This window comes from Musa acuminata, chromosome BXJ2-5, assembly GCF_036884655.1.
Source record: "Musa acuminata AAA Group cultivar baxijiao chromosome BXJ2-5, Cavendish_Baxijiao_AAA, whole genome shotgun sequence".
Lineage (NCBI taxonomy): Eukaryota > Viridiplantae > Streptophyta > Magnoliopsida > Zingiberales > Musaceae > Musa > Musa acuminata.
In genome coordinates, this window is record NC_088342.1 from 47,815 (window position 1) to 73,997 (window position 26,183).

General features: G+C 38.4%; 2 protein-coding genes across 3 annotated transcripts; both read left to right on the forward strand.

Annotated features, from left to right (window-relative positions):
* Window positions 1-4,571: 4,571 nt before the first annotated feature.
* Window positions 4,572-12,024, forward strand: LOC135611937 (probable potassium transporter 11). Of its 2 annotated transcripts, XR_010486694.1 has the most exons (10): window positions 4,572-5,468; window positions 6,017-6,242; window positions 7,722-7,967; window positions 8,721-8,771; window positions 9,139-9,399; window positions 9,508-9,560; window positions 9,636-9,750; window positions 9,851-10,105; window positions 10,621-11,725; window positions 11,821-12,024. XR_010486694.1 is itself a non-coding variant. In XM_065107584.1 (9 exons), exons 1-9 carry the CDS (start codon window positions 5,349-5,351, stop codon window positions 11,661-11,663), a joined length of 2,370 nt encoding a protein of 789 aa, XP_064963656.1. In that variant the 5' UTR covers window positions 4,572-5,348; the 3' UTR covers window positions 11,664-12,024. The 2 variants fall into 2 exon arrangements, 1 of the variants encoding a protein (XP_064963656.1); XM_065107584.1 differs by having other exon boundaries at window positions 10,621-12,024.
* Window positions 12,025-19,912: 7,888 nt separating this feature from the next.
* Window positions 19,913-25,436, forward strand: LOC135611938 (glyceraldehyde-3-phosphate dehydrogenase GAPCP2, chloroplastic-like). The gene is made up of 14 exons (XM_065107585.1): window positions 19,913-20,201; window positions 20,452-20,540; window positions 20,639-20,709; window positions 20,823-20,861; window positions 21,258-21,358; window positions 22,463-22,575; window positions 22,928-23,027; window positions 23,141-23,287; window positions 23,525-23,585; window positions 23,696-23,793; window positions 23,874-24,016; window positions 24,840-24,923; window positions 25,005-25,094; window positions 25,183-25,436. Exons 1-14 carry the CDS (start codon window positions 20,121-20,123, stop codon window positions 25,235-25,237), a joined length of 1,272 nt encoding a protein of 423 aa, XP_064963657.1. The 5' UTR covers window positions 19,913-20,120; the 3' UTR covers window positions 25,238-25,436.
* Window positions 25,437-26,183: the final 747 nt, after the last annotated feature.

Below are 26,183 nucleotides of genomic sequence, written 5' to 3' on the forward strand. Positions count from 1 at the left end.
GTGATAGCTTATTATTATTATTATTATTATTATTATTATTATTATTATTATTATTATTATTATTATTATTATTATTATTATTATTATTATTATTATTATTATATTTCACTTTTTGTTGGGGTGGGGGAAGAGAAAAAACACTACTTTTTCGTAGGTGGAGAATGTAATTCCGTTTGTTGGCAAAAGTGACACCTACGAAGGCACATAAGAGACATTGCCCTTTGGAAGTTCCAAAAGGTATCATTATCTCCTCCTCAGGCTCGCTCGCTGCAAACTGTTGATGCCTACTTGTGACCTACCAAAGTATCTATCATAACTTGATTGATTTGATTTGATTTGATTTCCATCACAATTCTCTTGTCAGAAGGCTTTGTAGGTCCCTTTAAATATAAAAAAATAATTATATATATTTTAATTTTGATATGATCATTATTATCGATCAACTGAGATTCCACATCGAACCAGATAGATAAAGTAACGCATCAATTGAATAATAATATATCATATCGACCTGCATACATCCCAGGAGGGGGGGGAGTATGTCCTCCCTAAAACACAATCTTCTATTTTCTTGAATGTTGGCTTTGATTTCAAGACAAGAATGCAAATGCTGTGATGTAAATGGATGCAAGACAATATATATATATATCAACAATTCAAGCAAGAAATATTTTGATTACATTACGACAGTGTCCTCCTCTAGGACTAGACTAGATTAGACTAGGTCAAGAAAGAAATGGTAGTAGTAGATAGGATAAGAACGGGTTAGCATGGCTTAATCAGATCATTATCTCCAGATCAATCGATAGTACTAGGATGACCAAACATAGGATTAATAACACGCTAAAGCAATCATGTTTTTCATGACATATCAAGACCAAGTCTTAGATTAAGAAATCTGAGAGGGGGTGGGTGGAGGGATGTCTTTCTTAGACTAATTATGTTTTCTATGAGATCTCAAGACCAAGTCAAGGATTAATCTAGAGATGTCTTTCTTAGTTTAAGAAATCAATCAATCATGTTTTTCATGAGATCTCAAGACCAAATCTTTGAAGAGGTCCAATTAACACTATGCAAGAGTTAAAAAAATCCATCATCATCATCTTCTTCTTCTTCTTCTTCTTCTGACCGAAAGAAGAAATTTAGATAGATAATTATTATTATTATTATAAATATATATTTTTTTAGGAAACATTAAAAAAAGGAAATTTATGTTGATTAAGGCTGATTATAAAAATCTTCAGCAATAATTTGATCAATTATTATCATGCTAATAATGAATTTTCATGATACAATAATTATTATTTTTTATCATCTTGGATTTAATTTTAAACTTATACAGATAGATAGATAGATATATGGACATATAAATCTCATTATAGATGATGAATGAATAGGTGGAATCAATCGGTAGATGATGACCGAGAATACCCTCTCTACCTAAAAGCTGATACGAAGAATCCACTCATCAATGTTAGGTTGGTCCCAATTGGTCCTATTTTTTAGCAGAATGGCATGTGGCATGTGGCATGTGGCATGTGGCATGTGCACCCTCACGTCACACTCACAAATATATATATATATATATATATATATATATATATATATATATATATATATATATATATATATATATATATAGAAAGAGAGAGAGAGAGAGAGCCCTGTGAAATGGAGATGCGTGGGGTGGTCGATAAGGGTAAGTGCATCTCACCTGGATGGATGCTTCCTTCCTCTCACACGATCTCCATAAGTTGATATGCGCTCTTGTAATCGACCTAACCTTCCATCCCCTATGTCACACACATCACCATCTTAGTTGGTATTTGGTAACCATTTTATGAGTTGTGATGAGATTCAAATTACTCCAACTAAGTTTTAGTTTTAGTTTTAGTTTTAGTTTTAGTTTTAGTTAGAGAGATTCAAATTACTGGTAGAATTATGGATATAAAATTATAATATGTTGCTATAATTATGTCATATATCTCATCTCAAGATTTTAACGAGAAATCTAAATATTTACTAAATCTAAAATTTATTATATAGAGAATCGAGAGCTTCTTCTTGTAAACATATATATAGAGATGGAGAGAAGAATTGTTAAGGGTTAATTTAAAAAAGGATTTACAGTTTGTATTAGCTCAACAAGAAAGACAGTTAGTTAGTTAGTTAGTTAGTTATTCTTTGTATTTGATTATTATTTTTTTAATAGAACAAAAAATTATTATTTCATAGATAAAAGAAAAAAAAATTATCGAATTACATAATTTGTTCAAATAATAAAAAAAATTATAGAATATAAGGATAAGAATGTTGAGGTGGGCTGTCACGATCGACATTCTTCTCTCTCGTCTACGTACATACATACGATTGAAGAAGATGACAAAATATGATGGTGATCTAATGATGTTCATCGAGATGGCTGGTTGGTCCACATATAGAAGAAAGAATCAAGAGATGAGGCAAGTTGATGATGGATGGATGAATGGATGGATGTGGTCCCACCGTCATCTTAATCTATTGATTGATTTTTGTGATCCTTAAACGTTCCACTGTCCATTTCTTCCTCATCCTTATCATCTTCTATTCCTCTCCTCCTCCTCCTCGATCATCCATCTCTCGTCCGCATAAGGTTCCAAGGTTGACAACACCACCACCTCACACAAACTGGTCTTATCCGATCGACAAGCCAAACCCCACAAAAGATACGCCGCCGACCTGCATCTCTCTCTCTCTCTATCTCGATCGTGTAAGCCAAACCCACAAAAGATACGCCGCCTACCTGCATGTTGAAGGAATACTCTCTCTCTCTCTCTCTAAAGCATGTCTTTCTCCTCTTCCAATTAGTTATCAGTCCCTACAATTCCCCTCCACCACAGCCTTGGGTGCAGTGCATGTAATCCCACAATTGCTCGGCTCTTTATTCGGACATGGAATCAGTAGATTGTGATGAAAGATTTTGTTCTCCATTATTAAGTTCGATGGGGATTCCTATTTGTGTTGGATGCAACAATTGTTTATGATAATTGAAGCTTGGCTCTTTCTCTTTGTTCTAACATCATCAGGGAAGGAATGTACGTACAATTATTCTTACAACCATTATTTGTGGTATTTATTCATTGTTTTCATATATTCCTAGTTGTACAAACCCAAACACATTTCTCTCTCTCTCTCTCTCTCTCTCTCTCTCTCTCTCTCTCTCTTTCTAATCAGAAAAATAATATATTTAGACAATCATGTAAAAGCAATAATTTATCCATAATAGATCATGTAATTATATATAGATATTTATTATTTGTGTGGAATTCTAGGTATACCCAACCAAACATCCCATTCTACTTTATTTTAATCATACATACATAATTAATAAGAAAATAAAAAATAATAATAATTTTTTTTATATTTTATATTATATATATATATATATATTAAAAAAAAGGGTTATATCGTATAATGGGCACATGAAAAATAATATGGCGGGACCCACCACAGTGGTCTTGTGCTGATCCGATCGTCAGATCAGATCAGATCGAACTCTTTTTTAGGATCGATCGTTGTCCTCATGCAAACAAACCTGATGATGACATGAGAGTAGGCGGGGATGCATTAAATCTACATAATTTTTTAATGCATGCATATGTCAAGTGAAAATTAATCCCTCATTTAGTAGTAAATTTACAAGCTATTCGATGCAGGAAAGGAAGTGAAGAACCCTTATCACTCTCTCGATTCATTAGGTGCATATGTTTCTGCTGGTGGCTTCGATTAATCTTTTTTTTTGTAGCAACAAGATATTGCTGCTGCTTGTGCAAATGCAGCAAAACCACACAGCCACTACACACAAAATCATTATTTGGTCGTTAATTAGACCACCAACAACTCTCCTGTTCGCTTTCGTAATAGGAGAGGGGGTGGTAAGCTTATCTATCTTTTGATGCTTCAAAATAATTCATCATCTTCCATCCAGTATTTGTCTACGTAATTCATACCCACATCATCATCATTCACACCTCCCATTTCAGGTTTGATTCTGGATTTCATTATCTTTGTTCCAAAATTATTATTATTATTATTATTATTATTATTATTATTATTATTATTATTATTGACAGACAGCCATTTCAGGTGCCCAAAGTCAGACCAATGGCAAGGAGCATGAATGCTTTTCCACTCCCACAAGTCCATATCAGCAGCAGTAGCAGCAAAAAAAAGTAGAATATAGTTTCAGGTAAAACTATCATTTTTGGTACGTCGTTGGCAGACACAGATCTCAGATGCGATCCGTGACTCCCCAAGTCAATGTATCAATCAATCAATCAATGGTAATTGCCCTTCCAAGCAAAAAAGTTGCTCCTTCCATCCATCCCCCCCACCAGTCTTCAACCCTGAGGCAACAATAAATTATCAGGATCAACAAGTCAAAACCAAATCACCAGTTTTACTGCTCATTAATTTTATCCTCCATCTTTTTCTTCAAACAAAAAAACTAAAAAGGCTCTGATTTTTAGAGCTTAATTGGCGCACACACATGGATCTCAGATGCAACGCCAGTAGTCGCAACTCGACATCATATCAATCGCAGGTCCCAAAATGCAACTTGTTCTTGTCTCCACAACACCTCTCTCTGCCCCAAGACGAGCTGACCAGCAACACGTTGGAAGTGATTGATACCAAAAAGCACCGCCTTTTTTGTTCTCTGTGTCTCTCTATAAATCGTCAAGGCTGACAGCCTAGCTCCGCCTCGTTAACCCGTCGGCTCGAGTGGAGTCCCCACTGGAACGGCCCTGCCAACAACCTCCCCACCTTGACGATCCCCAATCCTCCCAAGTCCTTCGCACCGCGACGACCTTATAGCCTCTCGCCGTCGCGCGCCTAGTCTGAGCTCGCCAGGCTCGTCAAGGTGGTACCTTTCGGCTCCATCGCTCCTTCTGCAGGCGTCTTCGTCTTTCATCTCGGCGTTCCACGGCACCTGTCTGCCGCAAGGCTGGATTTTGGACCTCACCTAATCTTTTTCCTTCGAAATTGTGCATCACATGTTCTTTCTCCGCCGGTCTTCATCGGATTTGCCGCTGTCTATTTGAAGAACCTTCCACCTATAGGTTTATGATCTCTGTGTCCATCTTAGACCAGCATGCATCACCAGTTACAGAAAAGAATCCTTTTTTGGGGGGTTGTTGGGCAGCTGAGATTTTAGATGAACTGAGGAGGACACTCTGTTCGTGTAGATTTGTTTCATACACTCGTTTGTGCTATATCCTTTTAGCTGAGATCGGAGATTGAGATCCGCGGGGGGGCACAGTTAAGAGAACAAGGACATTGGGCGGTAGCGCTGAAATTGGTGGTGTTTCATGGCGTCCGACCCTGTACATGAGGAGACGAACAAGGGCAGCATGTGGGAATTGGACCAGAATCTCGACCAACCCATGGATGAAGAGGCTGGAAGACTGAGAAATATGTACAGAGAAAAGGTGTAATTCAATTTCTCCGAGGATCTGCCATACTTTATCGAAGAGTTATTTTATGGGAACGTTGTTTTCCCTTTCGTTGCTATCTTTTTTGTACTCGTTCATTCACGTGCATCATCTTTCATCATTTTGCATTTCTTCCATTAGTTGAATATCTCATGATTTTCCCAAAGAAATGCGTATTTGTTAAGAAGTCTTGCGGTATTGTAGTAATTGATAACCGGTCTTAATCTTTTCGGTCATAAATCATGCTGAACTTATTTACCGGTTTTTAGTTTGAGGATTCTGGTTATCTTTTACCCTTTTCATTATTTTTTCAGAAAAAAAATATTCCTCTTTTCTAGATATCCATATTTTGCAGACATGTCGATTATTCTGTGAAAAACTGCTATTTAGAGAGAGTCTGAAGCTTCTTGCTTCTTTTGCATAAAAACTAAACACACAGCTCTTCGGAGCACCTCTCTTAGATTAGGCTTTTCTCCATTCACTTGAGATGGTGCTTTCTGTGTTTTCGCTAAGCAAATTAATGTGCTGATTGTTCTTTGGTGCAGAAATTCTCATCCATTTTGGTCATGCGGCTAGCATTTCAGAGTCTCGGGGTTGTCTTTGGAGACTTGGGAACATCACCATTGTATGTGTTCTATAACACATTTCCTCATGGTGTTGAAGATGCAGAAGATATAATCGGAGCTCTTTCTTTGATCATATACTCACTCACACTGATACCGCTTCTTAAATATGTGTTTGTTGTGCTGAGGGCAAATGATAATGGTCAGGGTAAGATATCACCCTGAAAGTTTTAGTTGTGAAGTTGCTATATCTACTACTGCACGTGCAATTAATAGATGTATATCAACTTTGGATAATCTTGTTGCATCGTATGGCTTATCAAGAATCATAATGGTTTTACAAATATGTGAAAATGGGCCTACTATCAGAAGTATGTGTTCATTAAATTTGAAGAAACATTATAAGCAAAATATGGATCTAAAAGTATGGATATTTAGGTTCGAAGGAAAGATCTGAAAAGATGAAAAAAATATTCTGCAATAAACAAAATTCAGGCATGAAGTGTTGGTCTTCCTCTCCTGAATAGTTGAATGACTACACTATGTAGTATACACACAATAATGATGATATTACAACAGAAACAGCATGAAGAAAAATATTGCATGCGATTAAAGCAGTTGAATATAACTTTTATAACATAGGCTGAGCTCCTATTTAGTCTGTGCGCAAGCCTATTTAGATGACTGCCAAAGGACGAAGGTTTAAGTTCATAAATAAGAGTTTCATGTCATTGGCCAGCACACAGTTATAGATAACCTTCAAACAGAATCAGAGCATTTAATAATTCTTTGTCAGGGAGAATCCATGAGAACAATATTATTGTGATTAAATTGATCGTTGTTTAGATAACCTGATGATTTATATGACATATAAACTCAAATTTATAAGGCAACTAAAATTTAGAGTGAGATAATAAAGTGACATTTGGTCAGGTGATCTAGCTCAGACCATTCTTTCAATTATGAAACATCTGATCTAGTGTCTTTTTTGGTGAGATCTGGTGATACAGATTTAGTAATATTATGTCGCAGTTATATGGATCAAGTTTCACAATAAAAACTCAATGCTAATGGGTATTGCATTTGATGCTTATAATTATATTCCTACCTGAACCATTGTGAATTGAGGGGGGTCGTGCTGAGTTTTGATACTAATTGTAAGACTGTTGGTGCTAGTCAAGAAGTTACAGTCCCAAAATTTTTGCTATAGTATAAACTCAAGTGTTATCATCAAGATAGTCTCTGTGATGAGTGTCCTTAAATATGTGTTTTTATCGTGTGGATGCTTAGATCTTAGTTGATCTTACTTTCGGCCTTCTACAATTTTGTTAAGAGTATTGAGAAAGATTTCAAATCAAATAGAATGTTGAAGTTCCATCAAGAAGCTTTGATCCACTCCATTCTTTTGGTTCATAGCGACTTTATAGCAAAATTCTGTTGTTATGGTCCTTTGTGACTGTTATGCTGAGGGGACGGAGATCATAATTGTATCACATGGCCAATATTTAAATTGCTGCTAAATATGCTTGACACTAATTTTTGAAACTCTCCTATATTCACCTTTTTAATGAAGAAAATGCATATAAGAAAGAGAACGTCAGGACACACAGAGATGCCTTTATGTTTTTGTTCTCTGACTGATTTTATGTTTCCCTATAAATTATAAATTCATCTTTGTCATATGCAGGTGGTACGTTTGCCCTCTATTCCCTGCTTTGTCGCCATGCGAAAGTAAACACTATTCCCAACCAACATAGAACTGATGAACAACTGACAACATATAGTCGTCAAACATATGATGAGAATTCGCTCTCAGGAAAAGTCAAGAGATGGTTAGAGTCACATGCCTATAAAAAGAATGCACTTCTTATTCTTGTCCTGGTTGGAACTTGTATGGCGATCGGTGATGGGATCCTCACTCCTGTCATCTCTGGTGAACTTCCTTTCCTTACGTCCATTTCCTAAAGGATTTTTTTTCTTAGTCTTCTGTTTTAAGATCTTTTCTTTTTCCTATTAATTGCAGCATCGTAATTCTTTTTGCCAATTGATTTTTATTCCTAATTTCTTCCTATTCGTTAAAAGAATGTTGTCTCATATAGCAATGACTGTTGGCGTATTTCTCATAAAATTTAAGTACTTAATTAATTTGCCTCCTATCATTCTGCTGGCTTGTGATTTAAAGACGAGTGGCTTGCATCTCATATGGCATTTCCCCCCACTTTTGTCCGTAATAACATCACTATCTTTGACACAATGCTCTTCATTAATTGCTGCATTATGGTACTTTTTGGGATGGTAATGGTTTGCTTGGGTTACATTCTTGTAATATTGCAACTAGGCAGGGTGATGATTCATTCTTCTTTCAGAGGAATATTTCTCACTCTTAAATGCATAGTAATAGAAGAAAAAGTTTTCCCAAAAGCTTAGTGAAAGAAAAGCATTTTGATCAGGCATACATAGAATTCTTCAAAGTGCATCCTGCCGATGCGAAAACCCTTTGGTCATTACGTATGAGTTGCCTTGTGGAGATCACGATATTTGAGATTCCCTGCATAATTCTATGTTTGCAAATGCTTTTCCAGACCTGCCATCATAGGTTTTCTTTACAATTTTTTCTAGTATATAGAATCTGATCATTAAGTACAATACCTGTTATCTTCTTACCTGTACTGTTTATGTTTTGCAGTTCTTTCAGCCTCAGGTGGCATAAAGGTTGACCATCCAAAAATGAGTAATGGTATATCTATAACTTTGAAGCTGATTCCTTTTTCTGGTCTTTGAGTATCCATCATGTGAATAGATGATTATGAGGAAACTTGTTGCTCTTCATCTTAGGAAAAATTTTGATATATGTTCCTGGCAGATTATCTCTAGGTTGTTACTCTGTTCCCATTCTTGTAATCTAAGGATGAAGCTTGTAACAATCATAATAGCTGGTACCCTGAAAAATTCCTTTAAATTGAAAGCAGAAGATAAACATGCTCCGGATTGGTGATGAATAACACATAAATTCTTTTAGATTGATATACTTTTGTGCTTCTTGCTGTCAAAATCTGGATCATACACCAATAATTGCTTTCCTACTTCATATCTCAATGTTTCAGATGTTGTTGTGCTTGTTGCTGTGGTCATATTGGTTGGTTTGTTTAGCATGCAACACTATGGTACCGATAAAGTTGGATGGCTTTTTGCTCCCATTGTGCTACTCTGGTTTCTGTTGATTGGAGTTATTGGCGCTCTGAACATATGGAAATATGATAGCTCGGTCCTCAAGGCTTTCAGTCCAGTTTACATATACCGATATATTAGGCGAGGGAAGCGTGATAGTTGGGTCTCACTTGGAGGAATTTTGCTCAGTATAACAGGTTGGCTATTTTTAGACTATGACATAGGACACACAAGGTACGTGATTACGTATGTCTTCTGATTGTATACAAGAGATGACTTTAGTCTGTCCTGACATTGTTTTGCAGGGACAGAGGCATTATTTGCTGACCTTTGTCATTTTCCTGTCCTTGCTGTTCAGGTAATCAGTGGTACATCTAGTAACCATGACCAATCTCTCAAGTTTCTGGTGTTCTAATACTATCTTTTCTTGCAGATTGCTTTTACTACGATCGTGTTCCCTTGTCTTCTTTTGGCATACACTGGGCAAGCTGCATATATCGTTTGTAATACAGGGCATGTGTCTGATGCTTTCTACCGGTCCATTCCAGGTCCCTTCTGAATCTTTTTCGTAAATATTTCTTTTCCTTTTGACTATTTTGTTACGCATTTTGCGAGTGGGTGGTAGTGACATTTTCTTTATTGTTCTAGATGGCATATACTGGCCCATGTTTATCATTGCAACAGCAGCGGCAATTGTTGCTAGCCAAGCCACCATATCTGCAACATTTTCAATAATCAAGCAAGCTCTTGCTCTTGGTTGTTTTCCCAGGGTCAAGGTTGTGCACACATCAAGGAAGTTTCTCGGTCAGATATATATTCCAGATATCAATTGGGTCCTTATGATTCTCTGTATAGCAGTTACTGCTGGATTCAAAAATCAAAGTCAGATTGGAAATGCATATGGTAAGCTTGCTTTAACTTTGACAATTCCTGCTACGTGCGCATCGTTGTGCAGAACTTACCAAAAGCCTATCTATTCTATTGTTGCCTCAAAGAAAACATCTAAAAGTCAGTTTAGAGTATACTATTCCTGGTATATGTTGCCATAGTGTAATAGTGCAATAACTGTTCCTTAATCAGACAAGACCTCCACATTGCTGTTGGCACATATTCAGACAGTTCTCATAACCCACTGTAAAGTTTCAATCATAGTCTAGTTGTACTTCTGCCTAAGATCAATATGTCAATGAAACTTACTATATAACCGTGTTCAATTTTTGTGATTGGATTGTACGATAGATGAATCATGCTACCATTCCGCCTGTGTGATTAGATGGACATTCTCAATTAACCAATAGCAATATAATAGAAGTACTTGTTTGTCAATCACAAAAATGTATATGGTCCTGAGTACTTGCTAAAGTACCAGTCACTATTTTTCTCTGACCTACGAAAATTTTTGTTTCATATGAAAACAGGAACTGCTGTCGTGATTGTTATGGTGGTGACGACATTTCTTATGATCCCAATTATGCTTTTGGTCTGGCGAAGCCATTGGATTCTCATCACCATCTTTACGGCTCTATCCTTGTTGGTGGAGGTCCCATACTTGTCTGCTGTGTTGTTTAAGATAGGCCAAGGTGGTTGGGTACCTCTTGTGATTGCTGCAGCATTTCTCATCATAATGTATGTCTGGCACTACGGCACAGTCAAGCGATATGAGTTTGAGATGCACAGTAAAGTGTCCATGGCCTGGATTTTAGGCCTTGGCCCCAGCCTAGGCTTAGTCCGGGTTCCCGGAATAGGTTTTGTGTACACCGAGCTGGCAAGTGGGGTCCCGCATATCTTTTCCCATTTCATCACCAACCTTCCTGCCATCCACTCGGTTGTTGTCTTTGTCTGTGTCAAGTACCTCCCAGTCTACACCGTGCCAATCGAAGAACGGTTCCTTGTGAAAAGGATAGGGCCAAAGAATTTCCACATGTTCCGCTGTGTTGCAAGATACGGATACAAAGATCTTCACAAGAAAGATGATGACTTTGAAAAGATGCTCTTTGATAGCCTCTCCCTCTTCGTTCGACTAGAAAGTATGATGGAAGGCTATTCAGATTCAGATGAGTACAGCTTATTTGGACAGCATATGGAGAAGTCGATTGACTTAACATCCACTGAGAATGGAAATGAAAACACATTTTACTCCAATGTGGATCTCAGCTATGCATCTTCTTATGATCTTATCCAACCTGCGCAATCTCAAGGAAGCAGTCTGATGAGGTCGTCGGGCCAGACAAGTCAGACTACTGGCGATGAGTTAGTGTTCTTGAACAGGTGCAAGGAAGCTGGGGTGGTTCACATTCTTGGAAATACAATTGTGAGAGCTCGTAGGGAATCTGGGTTTGCAAAGAAGATTGCTGTTGATTACATATATGCTTTTCTTCGGAGGATCTGCAGGGAGAACAGTGTGATCTTCAATGTTCCTCATGAAAGCCTACTAAATGTGGGGCAGATATTTTATATATAGTTGACTTGCCTAAATTTAGGGACTTGGCACTGCAACTCGCTTGTCGCGTGACGCCAGCGAAGGTAGTAAAAATATATTGATCATGGTGAACTTTCCATTTTTCTCATTGCTTTTTCTTGTAGCTCACAAGCCTTACCTATGATTGTAATCCACGCAGAGCTCCGTCCTGCACTGGAAAGCTGGAGTAAGAGCAGCTCATGAGCCTTGCTTTTTTACATTTCTTTTTCTTTATTGGTAAGATATCAGTATGTGGATGGCTGTATTGGCTGTATAAAGCAGTGAAATTTGTAAATCGAGCTTATGATTTCAGGTTTCCAGGAATCTGTGAATCACTTAAAACAATAAAAGAGTTCCCAAATCATGACTTGTACAGAAAAAAATATTACCACAAACTTAATCTGGATTATCTTCCAGTCGCTCATGCATCTGTGACATTTGCCTCGATGCGTAGGTACTGCAGAAAGAAAACTTACCCTTGCATAGATGAGATTAAATTGCTATACCTGAAGCTAAACATTCCATCAGAATGTTAAAAAGTTGTGGAAGCACCACAGTCCATTTACTTTGGTTGTGGAGCTCAATCTATGGTTAGGTTCAGTAGCATTTATTTCTCGGTACCTTCTTTCCATTTGCCGAAATCTATAGTTGAGGGTAGCATTCTGCAGTGAAACATTTTGCTAATCTAATACTTGCGTTGGCTACTGGTTTTGATGATGGATACACAAATGCTAAAGGCTTCAGCAGATTTCATTGGAAATGAGAAAGAGGTCAATGCCAAGAAAAGTTATCTTTGCATCAAACATGGATTGCTTACAAAGAGAGCTACACAGAAACGATACAGCCACTTCAAAACTCCTCCCAACTACAGCAAACAATGAGTCTCAATTCCTACAATTTAAATAAAATGGAGGAGACAATTCAAGAAAACTTATTATTAATAGATATTATCACAGAACTAGAGCGAGAGAGAGAGAGAGAGAGAGAGAGAGAGAGAAGCAAGATGGGCATTTCTGTGTGTCTTGCATTCATAAAACAGAGTAAACTGAAGGCAAGAAGGTAGATTGATAAGTAGGTTTGGCGCTTCTATATTGGTAGATTGCAGATCAATCATTCAAAGCATATCCTTCAAGATGTTCTTGAACTGCATGCTTTCATACAACCTAAAAAGAAAATCGCTTTACTTCTTTGAAGGATAATTGCCATTTTCCATAGGTGTGGTGTGGTGTGGTGTGGTGGGAAGAAGGAACCTTCACCAGAACTCACATGCATGCCCTGTTTCACTGACCATTTTTCTCAATATTATCTAATAAGAAGGATGTAATTGAAATATCCGTGACTCAATCATATCTTGGCACATGAACACTGATCCTCCGACTCCGAAGATGCCACAACAGAGATGTTCTTCTACATACAAAAGGAAATAAATAATGTAGCAGATCACATAAAATAAAAACACCAAGTTATCGAGAATCAAACATCCATGGATTGATTATATAGCCTTCCAAGTGGAGCTCTAGAATAGCAAGCCAAATGACAACCAAATTGCACTCATTCATCTCACCACTGACTTTATCATCCACACATAGAAACAAGATGAAGAAGCCAGAGAGTTATCCATCGTATATGGCCTCCCTCCTCTGCATTCTCTCCAAGACAAGTCATATTGCTTCTCACGCTCCCAAGAACCAAAAATCACTATTGAGGACACCACTGTTCTGGTGCTCCCTAACCTAATGATTGCTGGTTGCTTCTCCGGTGCTCGATATCCTGGAAGAGCTGTTGACGAACCTCGATGAGAATGTGTAGTAAAAGTGGTTTGAATCATCGTCGAGAGCGGTTCCGAATCCATTGCGATCGAAGTTTCTGGAGTAGCTCAGGGGATCATATTGGCAGTGGAAGGTGGTGGGTCTGGTGGCCATGCACAACATCTTGCTTTGCTTCCTCAGCTTCCTCATCAGCTTCCCAAGGCCACAGTTCGACCCACAGTACTGTTGGCCGGTGGTGGCGGTGGCAGCAGCTCTGCCGCTTCGGCGGCAGCCGGAGGTGGTGGTGGAGCCTGCTTTCCGACCCACAAGGATGGTTATATGATCCATCTCTCTTTCTCTCTCTCTTCTCTCTCTCTCTCTCTCTCTCTCTCTCTCTCTCTCTCTCTCTCTCTCTCTCTCTGCTCTCGAGTCTTTCTATCTCTATCACACACAGAGGTTGAAGGAGAGAGAAGAGGCTCTCTGTTGTTCTTTTTGGCTCCTACGACCAAGCATCTCTCTCGGTAGCACTCTTTTTTATAGTGTTACCATCTACCTATCTATGTATGTACCTATCAGGAGTTCAAGAGACCCGGCATGACGAGGGGTGAACAGGAGATACCTACCATGATCAACAAGCATGCATGTGCAATGGATGACGTTTTCCGAGCGATTCCCAGTCTCTTTTGTTTCTGGACTGCTGTGAGCCATGTGAAACTGTGACAGTGTGCTGGATCTGAGACCTCCATCGATCAGTGTTCCTTGCAGTCCAACAACTACATCACACCTGCTGCTTAAAATACATTGCCAACGGAGAGAGAGAGAGAGAGCGATGAGGATCGGCAATGTATTTTGTTTTGCGTTTCTGTTGTTCAAATGTACTTTTAGCTTCTTTGATGTGTCAACACAAGTCTATGAAAGATTTACTGATGCAGTATTTCACTTCTCTGTGATTTAACATAATAAAAAACAGTTTCTTCACACTTTAAATTAAGAATTCTGTACCTAATAGGCAAACCAAGCAAAGCCCGTATTATTAGCATTAACATCTTGAAAACCCTGTTTGGAGTAAATTAATTGTTTAGCTAGCTGACAGCTACTCAAGAACACAGTGCCACCCCGATGTTGTCCATCGCACAACACAATGAAAACTCGGTAATAATCATCCAGTGGACTAGCTAAACCACTTTTCAATTGGCATCCTAAGGAAGACGGGGTAGTTCTTTGTCTGGTCAACCAAAAAACTAGCAACTTGGGAATCCATCTCCACCCAATCTTAATATCTCACGATGTTCCAAATCTATGTTAATCCTATTCTACATTTCTGTCACTGTTGCCGTTGCTGGCAAAGATGTTGAGATTCTCTCGAGAGGCATGGTCTTGGTATAACCATGAGTAATGAGACGTAGGATTAGGGGGGGCGTAGCCAGAGTAGTATAATACATTATCACCGGTTGAGAGTCTCATCACAACCTGCTCCTCCCTGTCCTCTGCCCCGAGTGTTTGTTTTTCTTTTTTTTTAATGTGGGATTCAGGTAAATGTCCAAATCCATAGTGTAGGTAAATGAATCCACCCAAGTAGTAGTCTGTTCTGAATCCGTAGTGTATGTCATGAACTTGGATTATTTAACTTGATGTCCTAACTTCTCTTCTTATCATGTCAGTATTGATTTAAGTTCATGGCAGGCCAATGGTTCCAAACTAGTTTGCGACTGAAACGGAGACATATGAACTGGACGTTAGTATATGAGATTTGGATGCATTAGCTGTTTCTCCTCTAATGGACTCGATCATAATGGAGTACTAGTGTCTGTCTGTAGCAAATGACAAATGAGGGTGGTGGGCCTTGCTGATGTGATTCTGAGAGGTGATACTAACATCGACTCCATTTTAATTCCGGCGAACTCCTTGGAACTATAGTAAGTAGTGGACATAAGAAATAAGCCTCAGTATAACTTACGTATTATTATTATTATTATTATTATTCATGTGGTTTTAACACTGCTGCAGGCAGCGCAGCCATGTAAAATAATCCTCCTTTTTTTTGGGTTCATTTTACCAGTGATCACGTGAGCTGAAATGAGTCATCCGTCCGTCCGTCCATGTGAGGAGAACCACATGGCTTTGGGGAACCATTCCCTCATCACATGCACGTGTATGCGACTGATGGTCAACACATTTCACTTCTTCTTCGTGTTCTTCTTATTATACGCTGCTCGGACGACTCCTACGACAAGGTTAAATTAATGTTCCAAATCTTTGAAGAATACTTTTGATCCATTGCAACATATGATGTCCCCAAAGATAGATAAACAACAACAACCAAGAGCTCACCATTTTGAAGAAATAGACTGCATCTTGTTAGAGAGAAAGCTACAACAGTTCCATACTGTGCTTTCCCTTCCTTCATATATGGGAGGAGTTTGAGGATGATAAATGGAGGGTGATGTTGCTAGCTATTAACTCCTCCTCCTCCTCCTGCATTTGGATGACACCGAGGGGAGGGGAAGGAAGTATATTAGATGATGCAATCATCAAAGTCCATGTGCAAGTAAAGTGATCATGTTATGATGGTCCCAAAAGTTCTTAGCGGAGACGGTGGATGGGCAGCAATAATTTTTCATTCTCGAGACAAAGTTCCAGACAGGATTGCAGGCTGGTCCAGCATTATTTACTAGTACGTTTACGAGTCAATGTCGCATCTCTCAAGATCACCTATATTTCTCGATCTCAAAACCATCCTTCTGAACGCCTAAATCTTACCATTTCATCGAGGCGATTTAATGCTTTTCTTCCGAGCTCTCATCTGATTAGCGTAAAGGTTTCCTCTATTTGCACAAGGTAGGTAGGTAGGTAGGTACATTATGAGAAAACCTTTCGTTCGCTTGTATTTTCCTTTGAAATGTCAGTCTACCTTAAGGTTGATTCTTGTTCATCACTAATTAAAAGCTTTCTCGCATTTTCAAGTATTGTCGATGAGGATAATAATTACAGAAATAATGAGTCACCGATACCGATGAATCTAAGATGACCGTCGGAGGTCATTTTGACCAAGTTTACTGGGGACTGTGATGATTTTTTTTATTAGAATATAGAATATAATTAAAGAATCATTAGTACCTCGAATATATATATATATATAAAATATGTTTCTGGTTTAACATGTTCTGCATTATTGTTTATATTCTCTTCATGGATCTACCAAGAACTGTGCCATCTAACCTTGGGCTTTGGGAGAGCCGAAGCCTAATGCAGAGAGTCTGGAATGCCAGGATGAACGCTGCAGGTCATCACTTGTGTATTGTTGATCCGTGAAACTAGTCTTCCTCATGGCTACGTTCGAGTCTTAGTCGCAGAAGACAGCTACTAGTCTACGGTCAAGACCTTGGTCCGAGAACAGTTGACTTTTTTTTGTCTTCTCCATTGTCCGATGCCGCACCTCTATCATTGTATTGGAGTGGTGGGTTGTGAAGGTAGTGGTCGGTTGATTGTTCCAAAAGACATTAAGGCATGCAATGTTTCCAGAATCCGATAATATGATATGCTCTACCGATATAAAATCTAAAATTGCAACAAGTTGGAGTAGACATGGAGTGCTAGTTACCGAAAGAAGAGGAGCATAGAGCATAAGAAGCAGTGGAGGAGGGGTGAGGATGGTGAGGTGATACGATCAATTTATTAACCGGAAACATCTGCAGGAATCAGCCCAAACGAGGCTTCAATGTCTGTGCACAGCTGACCCTCAGGATGGAGTAAGATATAAATTGAAAACTACGGATCTTTAAACAAAGGGGGCAAAAAAAAAAAGTATGGCTGGGGTGGGTCAGATGAACTTTGATGAAAGAAACCATAAGAAAATTCAGTTAGTCTCAGTTCTTGCAATCCATCCACCAATGGTGAAGCAGAGATGGGAGGTTTGTGGCAATCGACCAAAAAACAAAAACATTCTTTCGATCAATCTCTGTAGTGGTTAGTTATAACTCTTGGATCGATCATTTCTGTGACGAAGGCCATTTCACTACATCATAATCATCAGCACCTTATTGCAAACAATTAGCCAATCGATCGTTCTTCATCTTGACCAGTATTAAACACACTTAAATGTTGTCATGAAGAAGAACAACAAAGCTACAATGATCGTGTTTCCGGACCATTCAACTTGAGGTAAGGTGGGATTTTCACGGTGCTATCTATCGCATCACACTGTCATTCAACCATGCCTTCCTTGCCTGACACAAGCTCCAAAATGTTTCCGAAATAGGTTTACTAGAAACAATCATCGACAACATGTTTTGGAATTTCCACTTCTTGGGCTCACAGGAAGCTTCTATGCTTCAGAAAGAAATGTCGACAGGCTCCATGTCAAGAAAGGATGATCTTCATTGCTTTCATACATTACAACTGTTGTGTTTTGCAAGATTGGAATTTTCTTGAAACGCCTCCCTGATCATCATCCTGTACAATGAACTGTCAACTTCTTCGTGTGTATAATGCATCGAACGGAAGGAACAAGGAATGCTGATAACATTTTTAGTGGTGGTTGCAATGATGATATATAAACACAGTGATGTTTGTCCTTTTCGATTGAAGTTTCATAATCGAGAGTTGGTGCACCGACATCTGATGCTACCACGAAATTCCCATCGATCTTTATCAAGTGCATCGTTTCAAAAATTTTACTGGATGATGCAGAAGCAATATTTTACCACTTAGAAAGTTGTTCGACAAGGAAGATAATACAGCAGAAAGATCAACATGTAAGTAAGCTGAAGTCAATAGTTGATCCTCATGTCCTTGATGATAGAAATTATACTTGTTTGCTGGAATCCACATCTTTCTGCAGGTATAGACTACCACCGAAAGAATACAAAACAACAAAAAATTGATGCGATGGGCCGAGAACAAAGGGAGATACTGTTCGACTTTATGCGGATCCAAAAACGAGAGCAAGTTCGTGACAAATGTTAATTTAACAGCCAGTTCACTTTATGCAGACACTCAACCTTCGTCTTCATGGACTTACAGAGATACTGTTCGACTGGATGGATCCAAAAACGAGAGCAAGTTCATGACAAATGTTAATTTAACAACCAGTTCACTTTATACAGACACTCGACCTTCGTCTTCATGGACTTAAATCGACAAATCAGTCCAGATTTCGGAATACATCCACAGCAATCATAAGACCACCCTCTCTCCGATAGCTTTCTTTCGTCAACAAGGTAAGAGGTGTATCGACAGATCCATCGGAGTCACCAGTCTTTTGTTCCACCACCTTTGGAATAAAAACAAAAGATAAGAACCAGCTCGCGTGCTGATTTGACATGAGCATTAAAATTATGCTTTATTCTGAATTCAACTTTATTTCCATGTAGAGTCTTATCATTCCTACAGAGGACAACCTTTAGAAATGCTCAAGAGGCAGAACAGAATGGCTCATCTCATTCTCTCTCTCTCTAGATTTTTCTTTTCCAAAAAAATAATTATATTAAGCTCAGTAACCTGTGTCTCCGAGACCGACACACAAAAAAATCGAAGAAAACAAAAGGTCAAAAATCACCAAAGGTCCAAACAAATGACATCCGTTTGCCTCGCATGATTCGTAAGTCGATTAACTAACACGTTGATTTGTCTCTGTACCCGTGAGAGACGATTATGTATATGTGAAGGAGTTCACAAATGTGATTCTCTCTCTACGTTTTGATCACCTCATTCTATATACAGAAGCATTCATCGGGTTTGGTGGCTATTTCGTGGGATCAGCCATCCATCAGGGGACCATCTCAATTGATCCGACGGTCCAGATCACGGGAAAAAGTCGCGGAGCATCAGATGCGGTGTGCACCTCCACGCCTGTCATACGAGTCTCCGCCCGCCCACCACCACCAACCTCCGCCTCAGGATCGTCGATCAAGTTTCTGGTTCTTCCACGTGCCTCACATGCCCTAAGCCTTTTCCAGCGTCGGATCGATGCTCTCGCTCTTCTGATGATGAGGATCTGACGGTGTTGGCGGAGCGGAATACAATAGTTCATCTCGACGACCGCCGTCCCACCGCTTCACTGCGTCTTTTATGCGGGCACTACGCACCGAGGTGTGCCCGTCCCCGAGAACCTGGGGGCCTCAGCCACGGTCTCCGATTCCCTGAATCTTCCACCTCATGAACAGGAATATTACTCGCATGACAGCTCCCAGCCGACCCGTGGTCATGACTCATCCTGGGTGGTTCTGTGAGGAGACTTTCCTATTCTCTGAAACGGTTAAGACAGGGGATCCTCCCACTTAAAAACCTCTCTCTTTCTGACATATTTTCTACTCTTTTTTATCGTACCCAAAAAATTAACCTACTTTCTGATTGGAGGAGTCTGTAGGTTGATGTGGGATCTACTCCCAACGATTCGCCACCAGATATGACACAACGAAGCTGAAGGTGTAGGTGAATGCGAGGATTTTATTTTGTTATATTTTTCGCTTTTGGGCACCTGCGTAGTTTAAAATGTGGAGTACGAAGAACTCCGCCTGTTCGGAGAGAGAGAGAGAGAAAGACAGAGACAGGAAATCGCGAAAACCCGTTTCGTTGCTGCACCCTCCCCTGTCGTAAAACGTCGCTCCTCCGCTTCTCTTCCCCGGTTTGCACGCCCTAGAGTTTCTTCCCTTCTCGGAGGAGAAGACGTGAGAGAGAAGGAGAGAAAGAGAGGAAGAAGAGAAGGTCTTCGATGGCGCTCTCGACTCTTCTAAGATCTGCTTTTTCCGTGATTGGTGGATCGCGCGACTGCTTCCCCTCCGATTCTTCCAGGGTCCGTCCGGTTATCTTCCCCTATTACGCCTTGTAGTCATCCATTTAACGTGGATTTGATGGGAGATCTGTTCGGAAATCGCTTCGTTTTCACGACACCGTTCTATTGCCGATTCGCTTCAGTATCTTTTTGGGGTTTTCGTTCCATATGATTCACATTTATCGGAGAAAATTGCACATGTCCTATTAATTGCTTGTCGGTGTTCCAAGTGTGCCTTATCTTGGGTTCCCTGTTGTTTCTTCTTCCTTAGGTACTTCGCATCAGGAGCTCCAGCTCGGCTCAGATCTCTTCAAGTTTTTTCGGTTCTTCCCTTACCTCCGTGGATATATATTCATCACAGTTAAGCTGTAATTACGACTGTTTCGTGTTGTCTTATTTAGATAATCTGAAGAATGATTTTGCTAAAAGGGCGTTTGTCTTTCTTGTGAGTTGTGCAGTAAACATGTTGCGAGGAGAAGCATTCAGCCAGTCAAGGCCACAGCCACTGAAGCCCCTCCCGTCGTTAAAAGTAATTCTTGATAGGAAAATCATTAAGAAAATTGAGAGCCACTATGTATCCGATCCGTACCTGTTATGGTGAGCGCTTTATGTGACTGTCACTTCTGTGTATATTTTGTTTAGGTTCTTCACGTGGTGGAAAGACAAAAATCGGCATCAATGGTGAGTGACGTTATGACCTTTGCTCCTTTCAGCTTGTTCATTTTTTAAACTGTATTTGACAGAACCCAACCACACATGACATGACTTATTTGATGCCAGATATTATTTTTTTCCTTAAATATTGATCACGTAGTATATAGAAACAATGAAAAAAATAAAATACTAACTCTGCATATACCGATACAAGATTTTGTTTTAAAAAAATTAATAAATAACCGAGGTTGTTTCACGTGAATAGTTATGCAAGCTATCTCGTTCCTTTAAGCTATCTGGGGTGTGACTCATTTGCCTTAACTTGCATCTTGTTAATGATTCAAGGTTGATATTTTGAATGGAAGCTAAATGTTGTTGCCATTTTGCTCAGTACTGGGTATTAAAAAGTTATTATACCTGTAGGATTCGGACGTATTGGAAGGCTTGTAATGCGCATAGCAACCACAAGAGATGACATTGAAGTCGTAGCTGTTAATGATCCATTCATTGATGCTAAATATATGGTAAGAAGACTTTAATTTTCTTTTATTTGCACAATTTTTCTGACAACTTCAGCTGTATGGATATGCAATTAACATGAATCTCTGTGTGCTTTGTTAAGAGAAAAAAAAAATGGATAAAAGCTTCATGTAGTTAATTTGATATGCTACATCTGTTCTATGATGCAACCTGTCTCTTCACATTTTTTTATGGTTTTTTTGTTTTTGTCTTAGACTAATTGTTTCTCTGGCCATAATTTTTATCGTTATCTGTCAAAAAGATTGTGTTTCAGTTAAGCATGGCATGTCTAAGTTAGAAACCATATCAGTATTAAACTTGTCATCTTCAGAGTAATTAGGTTAGCCAGGCTATTCTTAGATCAGATAATTTTCTAGATGAATGATATTTGAAAAACTCCACACTCAGCTGCATCTATTGCATGTGAAAGATATCATAATGAAACACGAGAAAGGCTGAATCAAATAACTATATTGGAAATCATATCCATGTCAACCCAACTTATATAGTTTCACTGAGTGTTTGTTGCTTTTACTGAATGGAAATTGGAATTATCTACTGAAGTTTGCTGCTACGGATATATTATATATAAATAAATAAAATAAACATATATATATATATATATTATTGGATGATTAAGCCAATTTAACTTGGTAATGATATTTATCAAAAGTAGGGTGCATCAATGCTAATAGTAAAAATTTCATATTTATTTTTATTATTGTATGGACATCAAAGATTTGGACTCCATAGAAATGATTTATTTATTTATTTTTCATTCAGGTTGGATCATGTTAAAATTGGTTGTACATGTGGAAGTATTTAGTCAGTTCAACAACTAGTAAAGAAGTGCAACTGCTTATATGTATGGATTTCTGATTCCACTATGATTTTTGACTTAAACCTTAGTTAGTCAATGGTGATATTGCCCATCTTTCTCAAATAGAAAGATAGCCATCTTGCATATTTTAAATGTTTGCCAATTTCTTAAATTGTTGAAGTATGTTTGCCTATCTCATGCCTTTTTTTTGCTTATTACATACAGATTTTCCCTTACTAGTTCCCCCTTTCTTTTTTTCTGTAATGATGATAGTATCCTTTTCTGTTAGGCGTACATGCTTAAGTATGATTCAACACATGGAGTCTTCAAAGGAACCATCAAAGTTGTGGACGAGTCCAACTTAGAAATCAATGGTAAAAGGATTGCAGTCACAAGCAAAAGGTATGTGAACTTCTGCAGCAAGATATAATCATTCCTACATTGGATGATAGGAAGGTTTGTTTTGCAATTTATGTTTTACTTAGGCTGTAGTATTTTGTGCCACATTGAATAAGAGATATTTTGCTTAATGGATGTGTTAAACTGGATTTTCATAAGATATTTGTTCTTTTTCTTTGATATGTGATGTAGGGAAAAATCACTCTTTGATTAGTAAACTTCAAGGTTTAGGATTTTGTTTTGCTGCTTATTTTGTTTGTACATTATTTCTTGCAGTAAAAAGGAATCATTTAAAAAAAAATACCTAAAGTAAGGAACTTATAGTGTCAAATGATTGAATGCTCTTCTTTTCCAGTGATCCAGCTGAGATCCCATGGGGTGATTATGGGGCCGAATATGTCGTTGAATCTTCTGGTGTTTTTACGACAATGGACAAGGCATCAGCTCACTTGAAGGCATGCTCTATCTTTTTAATATTGCTAAGTTTTGACTTTTCTGCTTCACCTTGTTTTTTGGAGGGGTATGTATGGCATAGGGGTTTGTTTTTATATACAAAATATTTTTGTAGGGTGGTGCAAAAAAGGTGGTAATATCTGCTCCATCTGCTGATGCTCCTATGTTTGTAGTTGGTGTAAATGAGAAGACATACAAACCATCTATGAATATTGTTTCTAATGCAAGCTGTACAACCAACTGTCTTGCACCTCTTGCCAAGGTTTGCCACTTTGGACTATATAGCTTAGTAAATCATGTTTTCCTCTCCTGTTTGTGATTTGGAGACATGATCTTCAATGCAATGTGTTAAATACATGTATGCTACCTGATAATTTGCTATCATCCATAACATTTATCCTCTATGGGGAGTCATAGTATGCCATGGATCTTGCTTATGTTTAATGTGATATGGGATCATAGCTATCCCTTTACAGAATGACCATTTTATTTCTTGAAGGTTGTCCATGAGGAGTTTGGAATTGCTGAAGGACTTATGACGACTGTCCATGCGACAACAGGTTTCTTCTTTTTTCTTGATTGTGGATAACATGTGAACAGAATATCCGAGTGTGACATTGCATTTGTTATCATGTTGTTTAATTCATGTAGTTTGTCCCATTCCTTTCAGCCACACAGAAGACTGTTGATGGCCCTTCAACGAAAGATTGGCGTGGAGGCCGAGGTGCCGGACAGAACATCATCCCCAGTTCGACTGGTGCAGCAAAGGTGAGGTTGGAATGACATGCAAGACATTGAAATGCTTCTGAAAAGAATTTAAATGAAATTACCTTCACCTTGGATCGTAGGCTGTTGGTAAAGTCCTCCCAGAACTAAATGGGAAGCTCACTGGGATGGCTTTCAGAGTTCCTACACCTAATGTTTCTGTTGTAGACTTAACCTGCCGACTTGAGAAAAGTGCATCATATGATGATGTAAAAGCAGCTATTAGGTATGCAAACCCTTTTCCTTGCTTCACGTATTCCATTTACTTTTTCAGCTGATGCATTGGGATGCATGCTATATGGATGTCTGATATGCCTTATCCTTTTATATTAGCCTTGATAATTACCAAATTTTCTCATCATGTTTGATATATATATTTTTTTAACTATTATAACACAGACTACCAAAATAAAGCACTCGAAGAACTGTTTTAGTAATCTCATAGTACTCTCTCTAATGATTAAGTACGCAATACTCTGTTTAATTCAATTTGACCTATAGCCCATTGCAAGCTTATCAAAATATATTTGGTTTGTGTTTATTTAGTCCTTATGCCATGTATTTCTTATCCTGTTGTATTATCGTCTTAGTGTTGTCCTTTAGCTGCCTTGTTATTTGTGATGCTTCAGTAATTCCTCAATTGCCTAGCTTATTCATCTGTTCTGATAATATTCAACTTGAGGTAGCAAATTTTCTTTCAAGTGTTACTTAGGAGCTCTATGTTACTTGCATATAATTAAGTTAGCTCTTAGGTTTTGAAGACAATGGCATGAAGAAACAAAGTCCCTCCATTCAACTAGAAGTGCATGAACAGGAAGAAGTATTATTAGTGCATGAACTACTAGAACAATAAAATTGATTTTTGGTTGTCAGGTTGGTACGGTCTCTACCAATATTGCTTAGCTTGAAAGGCGATACCCCTCGTATCCAGAATACAATCTGGACTATCCTGTAGAGATGATCACATTAATTAACAAATATGCATGCACAAGTTTCTTCTCTTTGGTGTTTTAATTTTTTGTATGCTTTATTCTGTGATTATTTTTCAGGTATGCATCAGAAGGCACACTGAAAGGTATTCTTGGCTACACCGATGACGATGTCGTGTCCAACGATTTCGTAGGTGACTCTAGGTAAATGTTTAGTCTTATTAGAACATAACTTTATAAACCGGCAGCACGTCTTAACTAATTACATTCTGCTTATTCTTCCAGGTCCAGCATCTTTGATGCCAAGGCTGGGATAGGATTAAGCGACGCTTTCATGAAGCTAGTCTCGTGGTACGACAATGAGTGGGGCTACAGGTTAGAGTCTGCTGCAATTCTACATCCATTTTCTACACAAAGAGTAAACAATTCATCTGATGTGCTTGATCCTTAAATTTCAATTCAGCAACCGTGTGCTTGACCTCATCGAACACATGGCCCTGGTGAGCGCCCATCACTGAAACGTGCCAAGGAATCGGGAACCTGCAGACGTGCTTCGGCAAAGCTGCGATTTTGATGTAGGTGGCCTCTTGTTGTTTTGTTTCTCGTATATTGGAATAAGATGTAGAACGTTGACATCGCTACAATTTATTACGTGAGTTGACAGGAAGCTTGCAAACAACACTGAAATCTATGTGATGTGATCATGTTCTTCTTCTATATGTCTGACCTCTGAATTAGATCACTACGGTGCGTCTCTGTTAAACCACTGCCTAAACCTCGAAGTCATTATCATCACGTCATGTTCCAGAAATGTATGTAGACTTCGAGATCACTTTTTGATGGATTAATTAGGATAAACCCTAAACCAAGCCTTGAGGCTTTGGTTTCTCCTTCGCATTTAAGTTATATCTTGTTATCTATATTTACAACATAAATTATCATTTAAACACCCAGCTTGGACAAAAGATCCGTCGGTACAACAATGATCTCTCTCTCTCTCTCTCTCTCTCTCATGTTCTAGAGTGAAAAACTCTATTCTAGAGCGAAAAACTCCTATAGCGCAAGGTCTTCTTCAGAAGTTTCACTTTTCTTTCCCCGATTTTCGCTTATCCTCTCTAGGGTATTTTTTTCTTGGTGGTTCCTGTTTCCCCCTTCGCCTCTTCTATAGTTATTTTTAGAAATTTGATTTTTTATATTTTTTTTAAAAAAAATTTCTCATGTTGTTGATTGTACTGATAAAATTATCACAGAATTTATCATTGACCTCATTTCGATTTATCACTGAGCACATATGATATTTTCATTAGCAGAGTCGAGGGGTAAGAAGAAATTGGATAAAATTTTTCATTTTCATAAGTATAAAGATCTCAATATAACTTTTTAAAATATAAGGACAAAGATACTAAAGATGACTAATTATATGAGATAATCCATAATTAGCCCCCCATGGACATTCCCCCTAGC